We start from the raw sequence: 20,586 nt of genomic DNA on the forward strand, positions 1-20,586 counted from the left end.
ATAGAAAAAGTATAAATGCCTATGTTTTAGACGTTAGTTTCTTAAGATGTCTGTGAAAAATGTAACATAAAAACTGTGGTGAATATTTCTAAAACACAATTTTTGTTTTGGTTTGGGGATCTTTATTTTCTTTCACATTAAATCAGTGTCATCAATATGAGTAAATTGTAGTGCAAGAATACCAATAAGGAACAGAAAAAACATTCCATGTCTTTCTGCAGACAGGTAACACTTGATATTCACTTTCAAAGTCCTCCTCAAAATCACATAAATCAATGGCAAAAGTTTCTCACAACTGTTTTTAGTATGTTCTGTATTTAGTAACAAGTAGTTGGCTTCACGCTTCTAAACATATAAGGACTTGGTCTCAGGGTAATGCAGATAAATTTATTCTACAGAAGATCATTTAAAACTTCTTGCCAAATCTCAGGGCTAACTCAGGATGAATTGTCAAAGTCCAGCTTTGCAATGACAAATAACTCTGTAGGCAAATATCAAGAGACTATGTTTGTTGTTCGTCATGGAGCTCAGATCAATAGTCTCTATTTGTTAGTAGGAAAAAAAAAAATTAAATGCTATTTTCCCAACCACATCTGTTTGAGAAATAACCTTGCCTCTTAACTCATTTGCAAGTGGATAGGCAAAAATGAAGCTGATTTAAGAACTGGATGACCAGAAAACCTCTTGGTAAGGAATTATCTTCAGACAGGTATGGGAACCATACACATCTTGACTTGGTTTTCTTTCTATTTTGGCAAAAACCAGGGCATGCCCCTCACTGCAAATGTGCAACAAATTTGTGTAGTAAATAATGAACACAGAAGGATTGAGCAACCCCCTCCCAAAAATGTCAGCATTAAGGTTGTCACAAACCCACTGCACTCATGGTTTGCTCAGGACAGTCTGCTTCTTTTTTGCTTCTTCTTTCATGGGTTTTTCTTTCTTGGTTGGCTCTCTGGCTGTGAGTGTTGTGACCAAGAATAAGCAGGGAAGGACTTCCATCCTAGCTAGTCAAAAGTTGCTGCTGCTGCTGTTGCATGCAAGTACTGTGAGGGGCCACTTCAGTGCAGGGGCATTGCTGGAGACTGGAGCTGGTGTGATGAGACACATGAGGGACAAAGTGCAAAGGACATTTTCTAATGCAGCCTGCACTGGTGTCTGCACACAGATATGACATGGGAGTGCATGAAACCACGTGAACGCACAAGCTGCAGCCTCAGCACTGCCTATGCAGACCCTGAGGGAAATCTGGGATGGTATGGATCAAAGCAGTCTCTGTAAAGGCTGAAAGCAGTCTCCTCTTGTAGGTTAACAGCCACAGAAAAAGAATTGCCAACATGGCAGAAACTTTGGAACAACACACACTGACCAGCTCTCTGAAATAAGGAGAAAAGGAAAACAAACAGTGTGGAAATAGCAGTAAACTGTATTTGCTGTCATATTTAGGAACTAGAAGTGAAAAAAAAGACTAAAAACGTAAATGAGAAGCTTAGAAACCCAGGCTAACCCATGGTGGAGATAGATTTAACTGTCATCTACAAATTATGTGAAGTTCAACAGACACTGGAAGAAAACCAGAGGCAATTTTGAGTGGTGTTAAAGATCATAAAAAAAGGAACAAGCAAAAGCAGGAAACTGTATATTGTTGTGGGGCCAGAGAGAGAAATAGGATGCCTGAGATATAAAAGAAAGTTACCTATTTCCAACAGCCAGTGGTTAGTGCCAGTGCACAGGTCTGTCATTGTTCCCAGTGTTGTACAGCACCCGCTAGGGAGAAACTAAAAGCACATAACAGAAGCAACAGCCTTAAATGTCATGGGCTGAAAACAAACTACGTATTCTGCTGGAAAGACCAACTAATACACTGTTAAATGCACAAAGTAAGGATGGAACACCTCTCCTATGAAGAGATGCTGAGAGAACTGGAATTGTTTAGCCTGGAGAAAAGGCTTTGGGGTTACATAATTGCAGCCTTGCAATACCTGAAGAGACCCTGCAGGAAAGATGGAGAGGGACTTTTTACAAGGGCCTGGAGTGACATGACATGGGGGAATGACTTCAAATGGAAAGGGAGTAGGCTAAATTAGATATTAAGATGTAATTTTTTACTCTGGGGGTGGTAAGGCACTGAAACAGGTTGCCCAGACTAATTGTGGTTGCCCCATCTCTGGTAGTGTCAATGGCCTGGCTGGATGGGGCCCTGAGAAAAACTGGTATGGTGCAAATTGTCCTTGCCCATGGCATGGGTTGGGAACTAGATGATCTTCAAGGTCCATTCTAACCAAAACCATTCTATGATTCTATGATGTATTTAATTTTGTTTTCTGATAGTCTAGTAATCGTCACACAATTAGCAATTAACAGATATTCCTGGGAAATACTATGAGAATTTCTCAGTTTTAAAAGAACTTGGTGATTAATCAGGGCCTAAAATGTTGCTTCTATTGCCATTGGGAACTTGGCAGATATGAAGATGCCATGGTCAAGATCCTCATAGCCAGCATCCATCATCTGCCAATCACAGCAACCTCTAGGCTCAGGAAATCTGTGTGATAGATATATGCCTCAAAGTAGAACTGTCCCATAACCTTCAAAGAGCCTTGGTAACCTCAAATGCCCCAACATTCTCCTGGCACATCAGAATGAGTTACCTGCAGCAGAATCACCTATGCTCAGGGACACCTGAGCAGCAGCCCAGGGCCTGTCAGGACCCATAAGCTCCTGTGAGCCAATCTGGTGAGGAGGGGATGTTGCCAGGGCATCTGCAGGAGATGTAAATGGCTCTGGGAGTGTGTGACCAGGGTGTGTCACATTGGATGCCCTGCAGCACTTGGTGTGGGCAGGGCATGCAAGGAGGGCACTGCAATCTGTGAGGAGGTGCACAGCTCAGATAAGTTAAATGCTGTAAAGGTGGGCTCTTGCCTCAGAGCCAAAACCACTGAGACAGCCCTGAGAAGCCCAGGTGGGACTAGTAAGGAAGGAGGTGTCAGTACTGGTGGTAGCTTGCAATGGATGACCAGATGCTTCCATTGGAGAAAAGGCTGGTGCCTGTACAAAGTGTGCACAGGTTGATGACTTGTTGTGGCATGTAGATGAATTCCAAGGGATGGTTAATAGACTTGAAGTATTAGAGGGGCTGAAACAGAGCTAGATAACCTGGCTTCTGGAACAGGGTGTATTTAATTGTAGCAGCGGCTACTAGGAGACTGCAAAAGGTAAAAGTAAGAACAAAACAAACAAATGCTCAAACAGATGCACTCAAACGTTTCCAGGCCCTCTTAATGGAAAGCCATAATCCTAAATCAGTAGTTCTATATATTAGATTCCTGGCTCTTGCTCTGTCATTTGGCCAGGAGACAAAAAATATCTGTGGTTATTCGACTCCTGCGAAGGCTTGGAAAAGAGTAGTATTTCTTTTCTTCAAATACAACATGGTTTGGTCATTTTTGTCATTTCATCTGGAAAACAGGGCTGGAAAAGAAATAGGTTTACAAATCAATCAGAAGTGCATGGCTATATAAGCAAACCATGCTCTAGCTGAGACTGTTGGCTTTCCAATCCATTCTTCAGATCTCTCATTCCCTCTGAGTAGCTGACTTTGCCATTGCTTATGAGATTTCTCCATTTTAAATGGATTTACAAGTGTTTTGTGTTAACTGAAAAGTATGTCTTGGACTTTTATCACAATACCTCTAAAATAACTTAAACCACTAACTGCCTGCATTGAAAAAATATGAAAAGGAAGTAATCTTCTTCAGAAGATTATTTACAGCCTCCAGGATTGTTTTTACATTCTCATTCAGTTGCCTTATGCTGTGTGAAGTGCAAGCAATAAAAGAAAGGGCAGAGAGGACATCTTGGCTAAGGGGGCATCCTGCAAGTGGTGTGAACATCAGACTTATTTTAGAGCTCATGCTACCTGTTACTCCTGGTACAGTTCCTTAAGGATGGGTTTGATAGTGGTGCTCAAGGACATCACCACTCTGCAAAGGAAAACATAGGGCCTTTAAGGCTTTAAAACTTGGAAACGCTCAGAATAAACATTCTGCACCTGTGTTACCTTTCCATTCCAGTGTAATTTTGTGACACTTTCATTTGCATAGGTTTTTTTATGTACTTCAGAGCATATATAAGACTTTAAGATTTGACTCTCACATGTCTTTGGCACTGGCTTCCTGAACTTTTTGTCTGAAGGCAAGGTCATGTGTGGGAGCTGATAGCTGATGTGACACAAACACTTCTTGCTCCTTCTTCCTTATTTTGGGAGTACAAGAGGCTCTCCCTGCACCAGGCCATGTAGCATTTGCTGAGCACTGCAGCAGTTTCTTTCCTGAGACATTTATATCCATTCTAACTGCCAGCAATTTCCACACCATTATCTGCTCAAAGACTAATCCCTGCCAAACTAGTGAGGTGATGGCTCCATGGCGCCCTCTCTCTCTCTTTTTTTTTTTTTTTTTTTTTTTTTTTTTTTTTTTTTTTTTGTGCATCTGATATGGTAGGGTTAAACCCAGTCTTGAGTTCAGGCTCCAACTCATTCAATATACTACTATGGATCACAAATGATACTCAGACCTATTCCAATCTGAGATGACTTATGTTTTGGCCAGTTTTGGGGTGGTATAACATGAGGGTTCCTTAAAGATATAATTCAGGTTTTTTACTAAGAAGAAATTAAGAGAAAATTTCCCAAAAAATTTTTGGGAAAAACTGTGTGTTTACCCAAAAAATACAGCTGGGGTAAACACACAGTTTTAATTATTTCTTTAAAAGGTGTATTTTTTCTGTACATGCATTGCTGTGCAGATGAAGGCACCACAGATATACATCCTAATTTAATTCAACACAGCAAAATTAAAAGAGCAAGCTAGTTCAGAGGCAGTAAGAGCAATCAGATATACCTTCTATTTCTAGATTCAAAAGCAAATTTTTTTCTTACTGACATTGATTCTCAAAATGTTCTTCCCTTGATCCCCCCAGGAAACCCAGTTCCATTTTCTTTCCAAGGCACTCAAGTTTGGATAGAGGTAGAATTTGAGTGGGGGAAGATGATGAAAGATCAAGAGAAGTTTAAGGGGAAAACAGCCTCTCTAAACACTTCAGTATTCACAGAGCCTGGCAACACTGAACTGACCACTGAGATCTAAGTCTTGTAACTCATTTCTGTGGGAAAAATGAGGAATTATTTTTGGGACTCTGTGGATTTTTTGGGTGTTCTAATCTTTCTTTAGAAACTACTTCAAAGACATTAATTAAAACTGCTTTTTTTTCCTCATTGTTTTTACTCTGGTCTTTGAGTTCATAGATCCAAATTAGCATAAAGTTAACCTCTGTAACAAATATTGATGGTTTCTGTGCAGACGTAGGAAATTTTCATTATGCTTTCTCACTCAGATGTTAATTCCCTTCCTCATTATCTTGTAAATGACCAGGAAATAAAAAGTTCACTGTGTGATTGGGTTTCATTCCCATAAACTAACTGATCACTCCACTCAGTAGTACCTCTCAAGAGCTGTAAATTACCCACATCTCCTGGAAAGCTGCAGTGTAGTCAAAACCTGACTCTACTGAAGGTAGGCACTAGCAATACTTATTTTACATTTTGGCATTACAAGCAGATCTAAGCAACAGCAGGCAACAAGAACATTGAATTTTCTCCTTTGAGTCTTTTTGTGAGGCCCACTGCATCAGCAGCCTCCCTTTACACTTTTACTGTCCAACCTCTGATTCTATGAAATTTGCCCACTTTCTTTGCAGGATTTTCACAAAGACCTCCTGAATTTTGCTGGGAAGCACATTGAAGGTGCACTAGCCAGGACTGCTGAGTCTTGTCCTCTCACTACTCAGCAGTTGTCATTGATTACAGCTGTAGGTTAAACTGTCTGTAGTGAAAAACGCTGATGAAACCTTGGCTCAGAGTTTTGAGTTTGTAAATCCACGTAAGGCATGATGAACATCATCACTGAAAAAAAAAAAAAAAAGGCATAAATCATATTTTTAAAATATAGAGAAAGATATTGTAAGCTTCAATCCATTTATCTCTGTGCAGACCCGATGCTGCCTTAAGCAGCCTGTGTGCTCTACTCAGAGCTTTTGCACCCAGAAATAATTTTTAATGTTGGAAATATTAAGGATTACAGACTTGGCTGCACAGATTTTGGGTTCTTGTGTGATCCAAGCTTTTGCTGTGATTAAACAATAAGAATATGAAATATTTAGCATGAAGACAGCCTCTATCAAACTCAAATTGAAGAACATGTCAATCTGTTTTACTGAGACCTGTTTTTATATTGTACAGAGGGAAGCAGAGTCCGTAGAAGAAGACAACTTGAAATTCAATTACACAATACTAGAAGCAAAGAAAAAATTCAAGGAATGATCTTTATTTTATATGCATACATGCATCACTAGGCAGCTGTACAAACAGATACTGTGCCAGCAGCACACTGTCAGATTAAGTTGGACTAATTAAACCTTATTACTTTGTTAGGCATGGCTCACTGAACAGCCACTGTGTAACTGCTTACAGAAATTCAGCAATGCTAACATCCAGGCCAAGTTAAAACATAAGGGGAGAGTTTCCATTAGTGTCAACGACAAAAATCGACATCGTTGTCTCTCTTGAAAGGATAAACACAAAATATGAGATCAGAATGACTTTGCACATGACCTGTGTTTGTATTAGAGCTAAGAGCAATATTATGTTACTTTCACAAGTGTGCTAGCAAGAAAAAAGAAGCAAATCACTGAGAAACATTTCAGTGCATCCAGAGCCTATGTTTTCATGTCTTATGCTATTTTTAGAGTCTCTTGTAAGCTAATTATTATTACAACAAAACAAAACAAAACAAAACAAAAAAAAAAAAAACAAACCACCACCACCCCCAACCAAAACCCAAAGAAAACCAACACACAAAAAAAGAAACCAAAATACAAACAAACCGGAAGAAAAGCAAACAAACAAAAAAAAACCACAAAAAAAACCCCACTACATAACTACTTAGGACCGGTAACACTTTTGTGAACAAACTTTCCACCAGCACAACTAGATTTTTCAAAGTTGGAGTTTTAAAATTACACTCTTTTAGTAACAACAGGGCTCTTGGATAAAAACATGACTTGGCCAGCAAATATCAAACACCTTAATATTTATTTCAAACATCTGCCAAAGGTATTCCTGAAGTACAGACTGATTATTAGGACATTTTTTATTTGGTCCATAAACACAGATTTAAGAAATCTGCTTCCAGATTTAAAAAGTTCACTTTCCACAGAACACAGAAAACTGTGTATTTGACACATAAATTCTGGTTCTTCTCAGAATCAATAAATACAATACATAAAAAGCAAACTTTTGAGAGTTTAATGAATGGAATAAAATGGGATCATCTCCTTTCTTTGTTGAGGCTTTAATTCTGAAATATTATTTTCAAGGCTTTGAATTATGAAAATGATAACAAAATGATTTTGCACATCTCTTTATAACTGAGTTGTTTCTCACTGTGCTTCTCTAATTGAGATAGCTTGTAACATAGATAAATATTAAAAGAAAGCTAGAGAAAATCTTGAACACATTTTAAAATTATTAAATACAAAATTCATTTTCCTGAACTAATGATTTTAATGGCAGCAGAAACTGAACTCCTGCTATATTATATTTGACTGATATGTGAATCATAGATCTGTGTTCCTCCCAGATAATTTGAAAATACCATTCATCATCTGTAGCTTCTATTATCATCATTTTAAATGGATATGTTTACCTCTCAAATTATGCAAATTATTAAAGACTCATTAAAGCAAAAAGTTCCTGACATTAATCTCCATCTACAGTATAAACGAGCACATGGGTTCTGTCAAATGGGATAACAGAACTAAGAAAAATATTTGAGAGAAATTAAATGCAGGAAAGGTTCTTATGCGAGCCATGACAAAACAGTGTGGTTTACCTTCCATGAATCCATCCTCCTTCCCTGCTGACTGGAAGGCCAGGGTGGGCAGATCTTTCAGTCCTATTGCAAGAACTGAAATCAAAGGGAAAATCTGCCTCCAATTATGCATGCCTTCAAGAAATACTTCAGGTAAGTTCTTCAAGCTAACTCTGACTATTGCCCCAGAGCCACCACCCCTCATCTCCCCACTGTCACTGCATCCTCTCGGCTGCAGTCTGGTGCCAGGGTAAGTAATGGTGAATTTTGGTAGTGCAAGTACTGTCCTTGTGGACAGGACATGAAGACAGCCTTGGGCCAGCCAGTAGAAAGGGTTTCACACCCACACCACATATGTATTCTGTCAGGTGGATATTATAGGTCTGGAGTGGGGTGGCCATGACTACTCTGCAAATACTTTGTCCAGGTCCTTCCTCAGCCAAGGCTGACATTTTGCTGCTTCAAGACAGTGCCATTACTTTTCTTTCAGAGTGCCCAGAATTACAGGGGAATTTTGTAAGAGCCTGAGAAAATATTTCTGTAGAGTGATGGTCTGCATTGCACTCAGCAGGGCATGGCTGGGGCTGCAGGCAAGGCATGCTAAGTATTTACTGATGAAAGGAGCTAGGTAGCTTCTAAAAGGAGCATTTTGAATAAGTAGTAGGAATACAGTCACATTTTTTAAAAGGAACTACAGTGAAAAACAAAGTAGTAGTGTAGGCATGCCTTATGCATTGCTGTCCCCAGAAGTGGGGTGGGGTCCCTGGGGTGGACCAGCTTGGAGAATCTCTGCTGACCTCCCTGGTAGGATGGTGAACCTCATTTTCAAGCCACCACCTCATGACAACAAGGATAACTGAAGCAAAGAGAAGCAGATTTTGAGAGTTTCAAAAATCAATCCATGCTGACTTTCAACAAGAGGCAAATACAAATGAATGTCTGAACAGCAAAACATTTGTGTTTGTGTCTCTGACACAGTTTTCTCACTGTACTGAAGCATATTTTGGTTCACCTCAGAGTCAAAGAGGGAATCCAGAATTAGCCCCAAAGCTTGCATATAATTCTTTAGAGTGCTCTCTCTCCTGTTACCTTATGCTTCAGCTGGCCCTGAAGCTGCACAGTGGAGTCCACTGCCCAGGGTTCCTCTTCTGTTGTGACCAAACCAAGGCTCAAAGAAAGCATCTGAATGTAGGACAGTTTCTGAACTGCTGCCAAGTTAATTTGTGGGGAAAAAACCCAAGTTACACGTTAACTACCTCTTCTGATCTGTTGCAATGTGCATTTTTGGGTTTTCTAAAGTTCTGTATGATTTTTGTTATTAAATTCCTGTAGTGGTTCATTCCTACCCCCACCCCTTTCCTTAATCTTTGTCGTTAAACTTCTCAATAGGCCTCCCCCTCTCCACTGTATCCCCTTAATAGCCCTGTCCCAGTGTATTGTATCCCTATTGTATCTTACCTATTGACACACTCCAGTGCTTGATGGGGTGTGTCAAGGCTTCAGGTATCTCCACACCCCTTTTACCCCAAAATGGCAGTGTCAATCCCCCCTGTACCTAAATCACTCCCTCTCATTTCCATCAGTAACACCCCTGTTCATAAAGGCAAGTAAGAGCCAAAAAGAGTCACTCACACTCTCACACTCAGCACCCTGGACCTTTACCCTGAATAAACACCTTCTTAAGTACCACCAAGTGTGAGTCCACTCCTTGTTCCAAGCAAGGTCACGGCCCTGTCTGAAATCTGGACCCAAAGGAATATCTGCTATCTGAAGGGCAGAGCTAGCCAGAGAGACAAGCTCAGAAGGACCATACTTTAGATGTGCTCTTTTTAGTACCATGTAGAAACAGGTACCCAAGCTGCATGATCAAAAATCTAAAGCCTCAGTGTAGGCCATAACACCCTTCAGGAGATGCCTCAGCACATGTGCCACTAGCTGGCAATAAGCTAGGGAGCTGCATGTGGTAGTACAGCTGCTCATGGCCATGGACCTCTCCTCCTCAGAGTGTGTTTGCAGATGGCTATTGTGCCCATTTGGGGACAACAAACATTAAAGCCAGCTGACCCAGTGAGCACTGACTCCTGCCTTCTCTGCATGGCTACATCAGCATTTATCCGTGTCCTCAGACAGGGTTTTTTAAATCCATGTAATATTTAACAGAAGTGTAAATATTTACCACTGCTCACCTCTATGACTAAAGAAGTGCCCAGCATCATCACCAGAACAGCCTGACTTTCTTGGAGCACCACAAACACCTCTCTTGCTTTCCCTGAAAACTTCCCTTGTGCCATCAGGCATTCTGGCTTACATATTCATTCAATTTAAATGCAGAGTCTTTGTGGCTGGCAAAAAAATAAAACAGGCTAACAGGCTATTCCATCAAGCCTCACCTGCCTTTCACAAGTGTTCCAAGGGACAGCAGCAATTGGTACTCTAATAAGAAAAAATACAAATTCAGAATCAAAATACTTAACAGCAAACTTTGAGTATATCTAAGGTAAACATGTAGGGTTAAGCTGCATTCTAAAATATATATTTGAAAAAAAAAATTAAAAAGTGTTCAGTCTGTAAATACCATGCAGGGAACCTATCTTCATGATCAAGGCCATGGATCCCAGCAGGCAAAGAATGACCTCTGAAAGCAGCACAGCTGGGGCCTGGGAACTGCTCTGCTTACACAGTTTTACATCAATATCTCCTTGGTTCTACAGTATCAAGGGGATTGTGCTGTCCCTTGCTGAGCAGACAGTAACAAGTCCTGCAAAGTGTACAGAGGCATAGAGAGACTAAGCAGGCATTCTCCTGATGGGCTGATCAAATCATGCATCTGAACAGCTCATCCATTCATGAACAGTGGTAAACCCACTTCACGGCACTTATTTCATCTTCCTTTGGAAGATTCCTGGGAAATACATCTTTATAAAAAGGGTGACACTTGTGGTTTGAGACTGCCTTGATTTACTACTGGTTAATATTTCTGGGTTACTCTCTTCAATCATTTGCTATTGCTGTATACATTACAGCAGTTGCATTTGTTCAGTGCTGTCTTTGGGAACTTGCAGTGATGGCACATGTTTTATACAGCCTTTTCAAGTGCTGAATTAAGTACTTTTCAAATCTTGATAGGCTAGGTGGTCCTTAAAAGAGATAAAGAAAGAATCATTTGAATGTGAGGAGACCATTCAAGGACTTGCCACAGACCTAAAATTCAACATTCCTACAAGACTGAGTGAGGTACCCTTTTTATTTATGAAGCCAAAACTCATTGGCTGCTGAGTAGTGACCTGTGCAGTTTCCACTGTGTAAAAATAAAAGATGAGATATTGACACGTAAGTGGAGTCCAGTAAGTTGGAGTGGAGTTCAGTCAGCATGACTGAGGACAAGCAGTGCTCCTTGTAGCTCCCTCACCCTGGCCTTTAGAGCTTAGTCATGGGCAAAATTGTGTCTCCAGATGAGCAGTTATATTCATCTCAGGTGGCATATAGGCCAAGTAGCTGCTCTTGACACCAAAATATAATTTCCAATAAATACTTGCTTAGGAGTTGGATACCCTTTGGGATGTAACACTGCTCTACTGACCAGCCTGGGCCCTGTGCTCTTTGTTCTGTTTGGAGTGAAGAGATGTGGACATATGCATACAAGGTCCAAGAACTCTGGCTTCATCAACATTCAGCTTTGTGGTTCTAGGTAATATGTATCTGAAGCCATGTAATGTTTAACAGAGGAAAACAGCAGTAGGAGTAAAGCAGCAAGAAACAGCACAGCCCATTGAGAGCAAGAGCCTTCTGAATGTAAAGTAAGTACCCAGTTATCTTTACCTTAATGATTTTGACTCAGCTGTATGGTATTTAGCTAAGTGAGTCATAAAGCACACCTGCTTTCAAGGGTGAAATGTAGTTTCTAAGTACTCAAATGGCAGCTGAACTTAATTTCAAGAAATACTGAATAGTAAATTCTGGTGACTCATTATAGCAGCTCCACAGAATACAATTCTGTTCTGAATATTTATCCCAAATAGATCAAAAACATCTAGGGAAAAACGCTTCAATAGCAGAAGTATTCTGACTTTTCAACTGTCAATTTTATTTATCATTACTAATTTTCCCTAAAGCTTACAATCAGATAACCAAAACTGAAGTGAATGAGTAAATGTCTTGCTTACACTAAGATGGCCCAGACAGAATTCACTAACTCATTTTGCTATGGCAATGTCCTCTGTAAATTGCAATTTACCCAGATCGCACAGAGCAAAGCTGCAGAAAGAAAAGTTAGCTCCTTTTCACTCAAACCTTAGTGTTCAGAGTGTTGCCTCAGGGTGGAGAAAATCCCTGTAAATATGTCATATGTTCTGCAGAACCCATGACTTCGAGTGCCTTTACCATTGACCGTGGGGTAAGCAAGTAGCTTGTGATCTTCTGCCTGAAGCTGTTCTGTTTCAAGTAGGACATTGGGTGAAGGCTATTTGGAGCTTTTCTAGTCATTGGTACCAAATTTTTAATGGGAATAGCTCTTACTTGTTTTCTGACAGTTTAAGGATCTTAGATAACACAAATCATCCCAGCATGTTCTTGGTCCAACTGGTAAAAGAAAAGCAGTAAACAAACAAAATAAAGGCAAAAATGGCCATAGTCACCACAAAGGTCCAAGATACACTGATCCAATCCTGCTGCTGAGCACTAGTCTGGCCTTAGGCATATTTACCTTACAAAAAGATACTTTCCTTCTGATGTGAACCTTAGAAAGACAGGAGAGGCCAAGTCCACACCAATGTTCTCACCTTCCCATAACCAGATGTGGGATACACAGAATAAGGAACTCCTCTGGAAGACAAGTAACACATGAGTGGCCATTTAAAATAGACTAACATATTCTAATTTAATCAGGTATTGAAGCAAAAAAAAATTTATCAGCTCTTACGATTAGTCACTTTGTATGGTGAAATGAGTCAGAAATAAGGGAAAATAGCACTTTTGAATTCTTCATCTCGTATTGTTTCCCTTTGATACAGCAGTGTAGCACTGCCACTTAACATAAACCTCATTCAAACCCTAATAGCATAATAATTTTAGGAGGTCTTAAGAGACAAGCACAAAAGAATTAATCAGAATGCTTTTAACGTGTTGCTTTGCCATTTTAAAAAAAGAAAAAAAGAGGTGCTTTTTCACTTCTTCTCTCCCTTGTACTCTTATTTTACTTTAATATTCACGTGTTTCTTTCCCCACTAAAAAGGAACTTTTGTAGCTGGAGTAAAGTAGAACTGAAGTAGGCAGCAATGGATAGGAATTGCAGGTAAACTCAGAAGAACAAGGATTTAAAAAAACATTTCCATAACAAAGGAGGAGGTCAGGAGACAACGGTGATTTCCACTTGAAGGCAGTAGCAGACAGAAATAAAAGATGAGATGTTGATACAGTCAACCTCCAGCATCCAAGACCATTTGTTCTCTGTCCACGTAGTATCTATGAGGAATGATGGAGGCCACGCTCCCACTGTGCTTCCTGGTGGCCATGCTTCACCTCAGTGTCCACAGCCTGACCCAGAGTGATCACCATACTGACCAGCCTGAGGCAACTGACCCCCAGGAGCAGCATTTCCGTGAGGGAGATCCTCTTGAGTCCTGCCAAAGGATAGTCTCGAGCAATACAGATTTTGCCTTTCAGTTCTACATGCAAGCATCCACTCAAGAACCTGGCAAGAACATTTTCTTTTCCCCAGTCAGTATCTCTACTGCCCTTGCCCTTCTGGCCCTGGGCTCCCGAGGCAGTAGCCAGGCTCAGGTGCTGGAAGGACTGGCCTTTAACCTCACCAACATCCAGAGGGAGGAGATCCACCATGGCTTTGGTCAGCTCCTCCTCTTGCTGCACCGCCCTGGTAGCCAGGTACAGCTGAGTATGGGGAACACCCTGTTCATGGACAAACACCTGAAGCCAACAAAAACCTTTCTGAAGGACATAAAAAAACTGTACAGAGGAAAAGCTGTCTCTAGTAGCTTCCAGAATGCCACAGAAGCTAAAAAAGAGATCAATGATTATGTAAAGAATAAAACCCGTGGGAATATAAATCAAATACTTGATGACCTTGATCCAAACACTCTGATGGTAATTGTTAACTACATTTATTTCAAAGGTAAGTTACATAGATGCTACTTACTGCATCTATTTAGTGCTGTTTCACCTGATATAAAACAAGTACACCAAGTTATTTCTGAATAATTTTAAAATGAATGTGTCTAGATGAGACTATTATGAAAAAAAAATTGAAAGTTTTCAGCTCTGAAACTTCTTCCACATCTAAATTTTTCAAGTATATATTTAGACTTCAAAGCATAAAAGTTGCAATATTCAGGTTCAGAGAATTTTCAGAGTACAACAGATTGTGCATTGTTAAATTATCCTGTCAAACTTTATCTACTTATTATTTTAAAAATTAAAATATTTTCATATTGTATGTATGAAGTAGAAAACTAAATTCTGAAGATGACGATTAACAAAAACTGCCAAAAACTTTAATTTACTTACAGTCCATGACTATTAAATGTGTAAACACCTCTGGGGTTGGAGTCCAAATGTTCTACAACTTGTCATCATTTTATACGTATCCCAAGAGGTATTTGAATGTGTTGCTTTGGAAATTATTAACTTGTTCTTGGGTGTTCATTTGTGGCAGCATGCAGGACATACATGAGATTTCCCACTCAGAAAGGAATATTTGGAAAATATTTGGAAATTATGAACTTTCAGCAAAATATAAAAAAAAATATATTATTTCAAATACTTTATAAATTTGGGTGCCCTAATCTCAGGTTCCCTAGTCTGAATACCATACCAGAGTACATTTCTTTTCTGGATAGGATGAGAAAAGGCTTAAACTTATTAAATAACCGGAATACTGTGGAGCTTACATTCTATTATTTATTTTTCAAATTAGGCTATTTCTATTCCACATTAAAAAAAAAAAAAAAAAAAAAAAGCCAAAAAAGCACACTTACAGAATGGCAAGCTCTAATCCTTGTCTATTTGTTTAGTGAATGACATGCTTTTATTACAAAATAAAATATTATAGAAAATTCAATTGAATAAACATCAAGAGCAAACCATTTTCAAGACTAAAGACCTTGAGGCCCTATTCAATTTACCATAGTGCATTTATGTTCAGGTCCAAAAGTTTGTGTTTCTTTAGCATGTAAGCTTTTCCTTAGTGCTACAGGATGAAAAACATATAAAAAACATGTGAGGAGCATAGCATTCTACCTTTTAAAAGACAGACATCCACTGTGAAACTTACTTTACAAACAATATTCTGAAAATAGACAGCAAATCCCTGGATTCTGGTCAGTTTTCATTTTCTTCAAATAAAATATAAGGTAATATGATACTTTATTTAATTTATCTGACTTAGAAAGATGGTGTACAAGTCCATTCAAAATTTAACCTGTGATATTTAATTGTTACAGAGACTAAGATATCTAATAAACTTGGAATACTTTTTATCTTCAAGTATAAGTGTACATCTTCAGACATGGCTTTATTTATTGTACATTTGTCTGACTATATTAATATATCCTCACTGAAATAAGTATTCAATTCCATTCTTTCTCTTTTGGTTTTAAGCCTATTGGGAAAATCCTTTCGATATTGAGGGGACTCACAAGGATTATTTCCATGTGAATACAAAGACCTCAGTTGAAGTGGAGATGATGATTCGAGATGGATTTTATAAAGCATTCTCTGACAGGAAGCTGTCTTGTGAGGTGGTGCAGATTCCTTACAAGGGAGATGTTGCAGCATTGTTTATCCTGCCCAATAAAGGAAAGATGAAACAGCTGGAACATGCCCTGACAAAAAACACTGTTTCTAAATGGGAGAGATCTCTTCAAAGACAGTAAGTATAGTATTTTGATCTGATGTTCGAGGTAGTCAGAATCCAAAGTCTGAAGGCTATGGCCAGGTTTTACAGTTACTATCTTGTATTTTTGATGGGAGGTTTAAACAACAGAACAACTATAAACCATCAGACCAAATTATTTGATACTTTTAGCAAAAATTAGAATCACCATTGCCTTGTGATGAGAAATCTCTGAGGTGGGAAATTTAATTCTTCTTTTCCCATATATTTTTTAGTTGATACTAAGTGTCTCCTTGTCCTTTGTCTCAAGCAAAATATTTAAAGAGTGGTAATATCATGACATAGCAATCAGACCCCTCAGAGGGAAAGAGGTGTGAATTCCAAAAGCAGAACCTTCAAGGTTAGAAAAAGAATGCAAACTTTGACCCAAAAATGCTGGCAGCACTACTGTTTACTGTCTCATAAAGTGACTGTGTTGCAGAATCATACAAGAAATATGAACTAATGTCTTTCTCCTTCCATACTTTCCTATCCTCCAGACCAGCATCTTCCTATCTTCTTCTTCTTGCCATGTTTTTTATGTGAAAAACTAGCATTTTAGCACATAAGAACCACCATCAAGTTAGGAATCTTCAGTCCAAGGCATGCTCCAATTGCAATAATTACCATTTTGAATTGACAGGAGGATGGAATTGCATCTTCCAAAACTATCCATTTCAGGCACCTATGACTTAAAGAGGATCCTAGTGAATCTGGGTGTAACTGATGTGTTTTCTCATCGGGCTGATCTGTCTGGAATCACAGGAAACCCTGATGCGAAGGTTTCAAAAGTAAGTTTATCAACAGAAAAAACCATCTATGGATTCCTTAGAAGCCTTACTCTAAGCTCAACTCTGAAATTTTAATTATTGCTAGGGCTGGCTGATACTCTGAAATAGAATATTTAGCTGATAAAGTCCCTGTAAACTCCCTCAGACTTCTCCAAGACCTGGAGATAAGGATATTTTCTTTTGTCTGACAAAGATGAAGGGTAGATGGAGGGGTGAGTTTAGCATTTAACCAGGAAACTAAACACAGCATATTTTCTGCATGTAAAATAAGTGACTGTGGGTAACTGTGTTGTGCATGTCTTGCATCAGCATATCCACCAAGAAAGTGGCCTTTTTCTAACATGCATTCTATAATTTTAAAGGATTTAGAAACTGCTGTTACCATTGAAGGCCCTGTTGAGTGCTAACGATGTAAAATGGACCAGACTTGAGGAAACCATCTCATTTACTGAAAACAATGTGAAGATAAAAACTAGCACTTTACAGCCATTCTGAAAACACTTACAATTTTCTTACATTTTGGGGCTAGTAAAAGAAAAAAATTAAAAATGCCCAAACAAAAAACAAAATGGTATCAAGATTGAATTTTTACCTGGCTAAACTGTAATGCATGTGCCTTTAGGGATGCTTACAGAGCAATTCTGGAGCCCCATTTCCTTTCCCTCTGAAACTGACATTCTCTGTGAATTTGCTTGGCTATTTTACTTTCAATGAATTCCACAAAGTGTGCGGTTGCTAAGATCTGCATTGATACACTAATAGTGAGGAACACTGAATGTGTAAATATTTGCTTATTGAGACAAGATTCCTAAAAACCCCATAATGGGCTGTAGCATCCTTCTTCCTGGTTCCTGGGTTAACAGCAATTTTTGTGAAAGGCAGTAGTTGAATTAAATTTGTGTTAATTTGAACAATTTATACAACATCTTCCACATGCATTAATTCTTGCTGTATTTTATTGTAGGCTACTCACAAGGCCCTGCTGAAGATTCATGAGAATGGCACAGAGGCTGCAGCAGTCAGCAGCATAGATTTTCTTCCTCATTCTGCTCCTCCCATTGTTAAATTCAATCATCCATTCTTGCTGTTGATCATTGATCAGTATACTCAGAGCATCCTCTTCATGGGAAAAATTGTAAACCCAACTGAAAAGTGACTGGTCAGTGGCTGGTATTATTGATTTGAATTGCATTTTATGGAATTATTGTCCGCTATGATTAAAATTATATACCAACAGTTAATAGCAATTTTCTTTTTCCAAAGAAAATCAGGGAAGACTGCAGTCGTTCTTAGAGGCATTATTTTGCTTCGTTCTTCCATAGAAAATAACCATTGAGACATACTTATTAGTAAATTGTGAGGAATTTGATAAATCAGTCTTTTAGTGATCATGCCATCTTTCAAAAGCATGGTAAAATCCAGCTGAGAGACTCAGTTAGAACACTGCAAATAAATAAAATTTGAGTGCATAAATCCAAATGAATTCTCCGCAAACTACAGGTTGGCTTCTGACATTGGTAGGGTTTCCAGTAAAAGGAAGGTATAGCTGCAGATCACACACTGGGAGAGTCAGGGACTTTAGACCAGGTCTAGGCACTTCCTTTGAGGGTCAAGTCCTAGTGTATAGGACATTCAACCTGATGGCGTCCACCCACATTGTGTTGGCTTCTTTGAGCTGGCCATTAATGTAACAAACTCTACGCAAACATCCTGTGTGGAAGCAGTGCTGGGGAATGTTTTAGTTGGCTAAATATCCAAAAGTTTCTGCTGGCATTGCATTATATAGATTTAATCTTGTATTTCTCGTAAATAGAAGTCCCCTGTAAGTGGATGTTTAAAAGGGATAGGATATTATAGAGGTGTCTTGTCTCTGCCTCGGCCAGCCCTGACACCTTGACAGTAAAGGGCATGACTTGGTAGCAGGATGAACCTCACCAATCCCTTGGGTTCTGGTTTGCCCAAAGGAGTCAAGTGACGACAGCAGGAAAGAAAGAGGGACTCTGCTCAAGGTTAACTACTGGCTTTATTCATCCCCCAGTGGGGATAACCTCAGTTCAGGGTATCTGCCTCAGCAGACACCCCTCAGCAGAAGTGACTCCTTAGCCAAAGCAGCAGGAAAAGAGGGAAACCCCCAAAAGTAACATCTTTTATTGGGGGGAGGAATTCAGGGATGGGTTTAACTGAGGACAAATCAGGGATCATGTGGGTATGGCTCTGCAGGTAAATGACACATATTACAACAAATAAATAACTCGGGTGGGGAGACAGCCAAAGTCTTGTCCAATCACTTGAGACCCTGACTGGAACTTTCCAGACTTTTGGGAGAGACCCCAAAGAGACAGACAAGACCCAGGGGCTGTATAACTTATGATTGACACATAACTAGGGTTGGGGTAAAACCAAGAAGGGTTGAACATGGGTCACATGGGGCAAACCATTACAACTTACAAAAAACAATATAAAACAAGGAACAAATACATACATAAAACTGATAAAATCAAAACCACACCACTACAGGATATGAATACCTGGAAAGGGGAAAAAACAAACATTGAGATTAATCATATTCCCAGAGTTTATATCCATACTGGTAAATAAAGTTCTATGCTATCTGTTCTGTAACCACAAGGTCAACTGACTTATCAGAGGTAGTACCCACATTGCTTAACTCAGATCCTGCAAGTCATCCCATCTACTTACTGGAAAAGTCCCTTGGCCTGTGCTGACTCCAAACACAAGTACTTGTTTGGAAGAACTGTACGGTGGTACATGTCTGAAACTGTACTAAAAGTACATAAATGAACTCAAATGAAATTTAAAATGTGATGCAACTTACTGTGGAAGCATAGGCACTGTCCATCATCTATATCCCCTTTCCTCCTTAAAAACATTGAAACCAAAGTTTTTGTTATGGTCCAGAAAGTCTGTCACTAGTTCAAGGACCCAGATACTTGCTAAGTGTGGCCTGACACTGCAAACTGGAATGAGCTGGCAGAAAAAGGCCATTGGAGAGTCTCCCTTGGCAGGTGGACCCCTTGTTGAGAAAGGTTGAGCACCCAAGGCCAAGATCATGTAGCTATCCTTCCAACAACTGTGCAGAGGCAGGCAGAGAGAGCAGGCAGAGATGGAGGTGAGAAAGAGCTCCTCACTCCTCAGACCTGGCAGTAATGTTAAAGCAGAGCATCACTGCAGTAATATTACTGCCAAATTAATGCTGAGCCAGAAAGATATAACCAAATCCCAGGTGGTCAATTCATTCTCAAAGACAGTGCCAGACCAAAGGGAAACTCATATTTTTTGATTGCTAAAATTTTTTAGAAGTTATTTTACTGACAATCAGAATGACAAATGTGGCTATAACCTGATAAAGTAATAACTATAGAAGTTCTCAAAGGGCCAGATGGATTAATTCAGGAGTTGTTTTTGGCGTGGTACCCAGATATGAAATCTTTTTAAAATTTCACTTTTTCTTTATCCATGACTTCATGAAATGCTCCTTTGCTGCATGTGAGCCTATTGTCCTTAACTGTCAACAGCTCAGTGGCCACAAGCAGAGTAAGGAAACTAAGCTCCACAGGAACAGCAGGCCCACAGTGGAGTTCCTTTTGGGTGCTGCCAATGGATACTCAGAAACCTGCACTCTTCCTTACAGTTTTACAGGCAACTGACTGCCCAAGAGTTCTTCCTGGTCAGCTTCTCTAATGCTTTTGCTCTGGTCTCCCTGGGCTCCAGAGCTACCAGTCAGGCTCAGGCTTTGGAAGGTGTTTAGCCTCACTGGCACTCAAGAGGTGTAAGACAGTCCAAAGATCCCTCATCTGCCTCACGACTGCCGTCAAGGACGAAGATTGAAGCCCCCCCCAAGGACTGAAACTGAGACCCTTAAAATTTTAACACAGGGACACTGGCCTGACTGAAGTACACTTGTTTGCCAAGTGTTGCCTGCAGGTGTGTTCACTGGACCAAGACTGGTTTCCCATGGGAA

General features: G+C 39.6%; 1 protein-coding gene across 1 annotated transcript; it reads left to right on the forward strand.

Moving 5' to 3' along the window:
* The first annotated feature begins 11,642 nt into the window (after positions 1-11,642).
* LOC310910579 (alpha-1-antitrypsin-like) lies at positions 11,643-17,833 on the forward strand. The gene is made up of 5 exons (XM_083863401.1): positions 11,643-11,725; positions 13,386-14,055; positions 15,540-15,810; positions 16,457-16,604; positions 17,569-17,833. The coding sequence occupies exons 2-5, from the start codon at positions 13,398-13,400 to the stop codon at positions 17,758-17,760; spliced, it is 1,269 nt and encodes a 422-aa protein (XP_083719527.1). The 5' UTR covers positions 11,643-11,725; positions 13,386-13,397; the 3' UTR covers positions 17,761-17,833.
* The last annotated feature ends 2,753 nt before the right edge of the window (positions 17,834-20,586 follow it).

Source organism: Zosterops lateralis (assembly GCF_965231275.1).
Source record: "Zosterops lateralis genome assembly, chromosome: 6".
NCBI lineage: Eukaryota > Metazoa > Chordata > Aves > Passeriformes > Zosteropidae > Zosterops > Zosterops lateralis.

Coding starts and splice junctions, on each gene's coding strand:
- LOC310910579 (XM_083863401.1), top strand. CDS start 13,398: ATGATGGAGGCCACGCTCCCACTGTGCTTCCTGGTGGCCATGCTTCAC. Junction 14,056..15,539: donor TAACTACATTTATTTCAAAG/GTAAGTTACATA, acceptor TTTGGTTTTAAG/CCTATTGGGAAAATCCTTTC. Junction 15,811..16,456: donor GAGAGATCTCTTCAAAGACA/GTAAGTATAGTA, acceptor TTGAATTGACAG/GAGGATGGAATTGCATCTTC.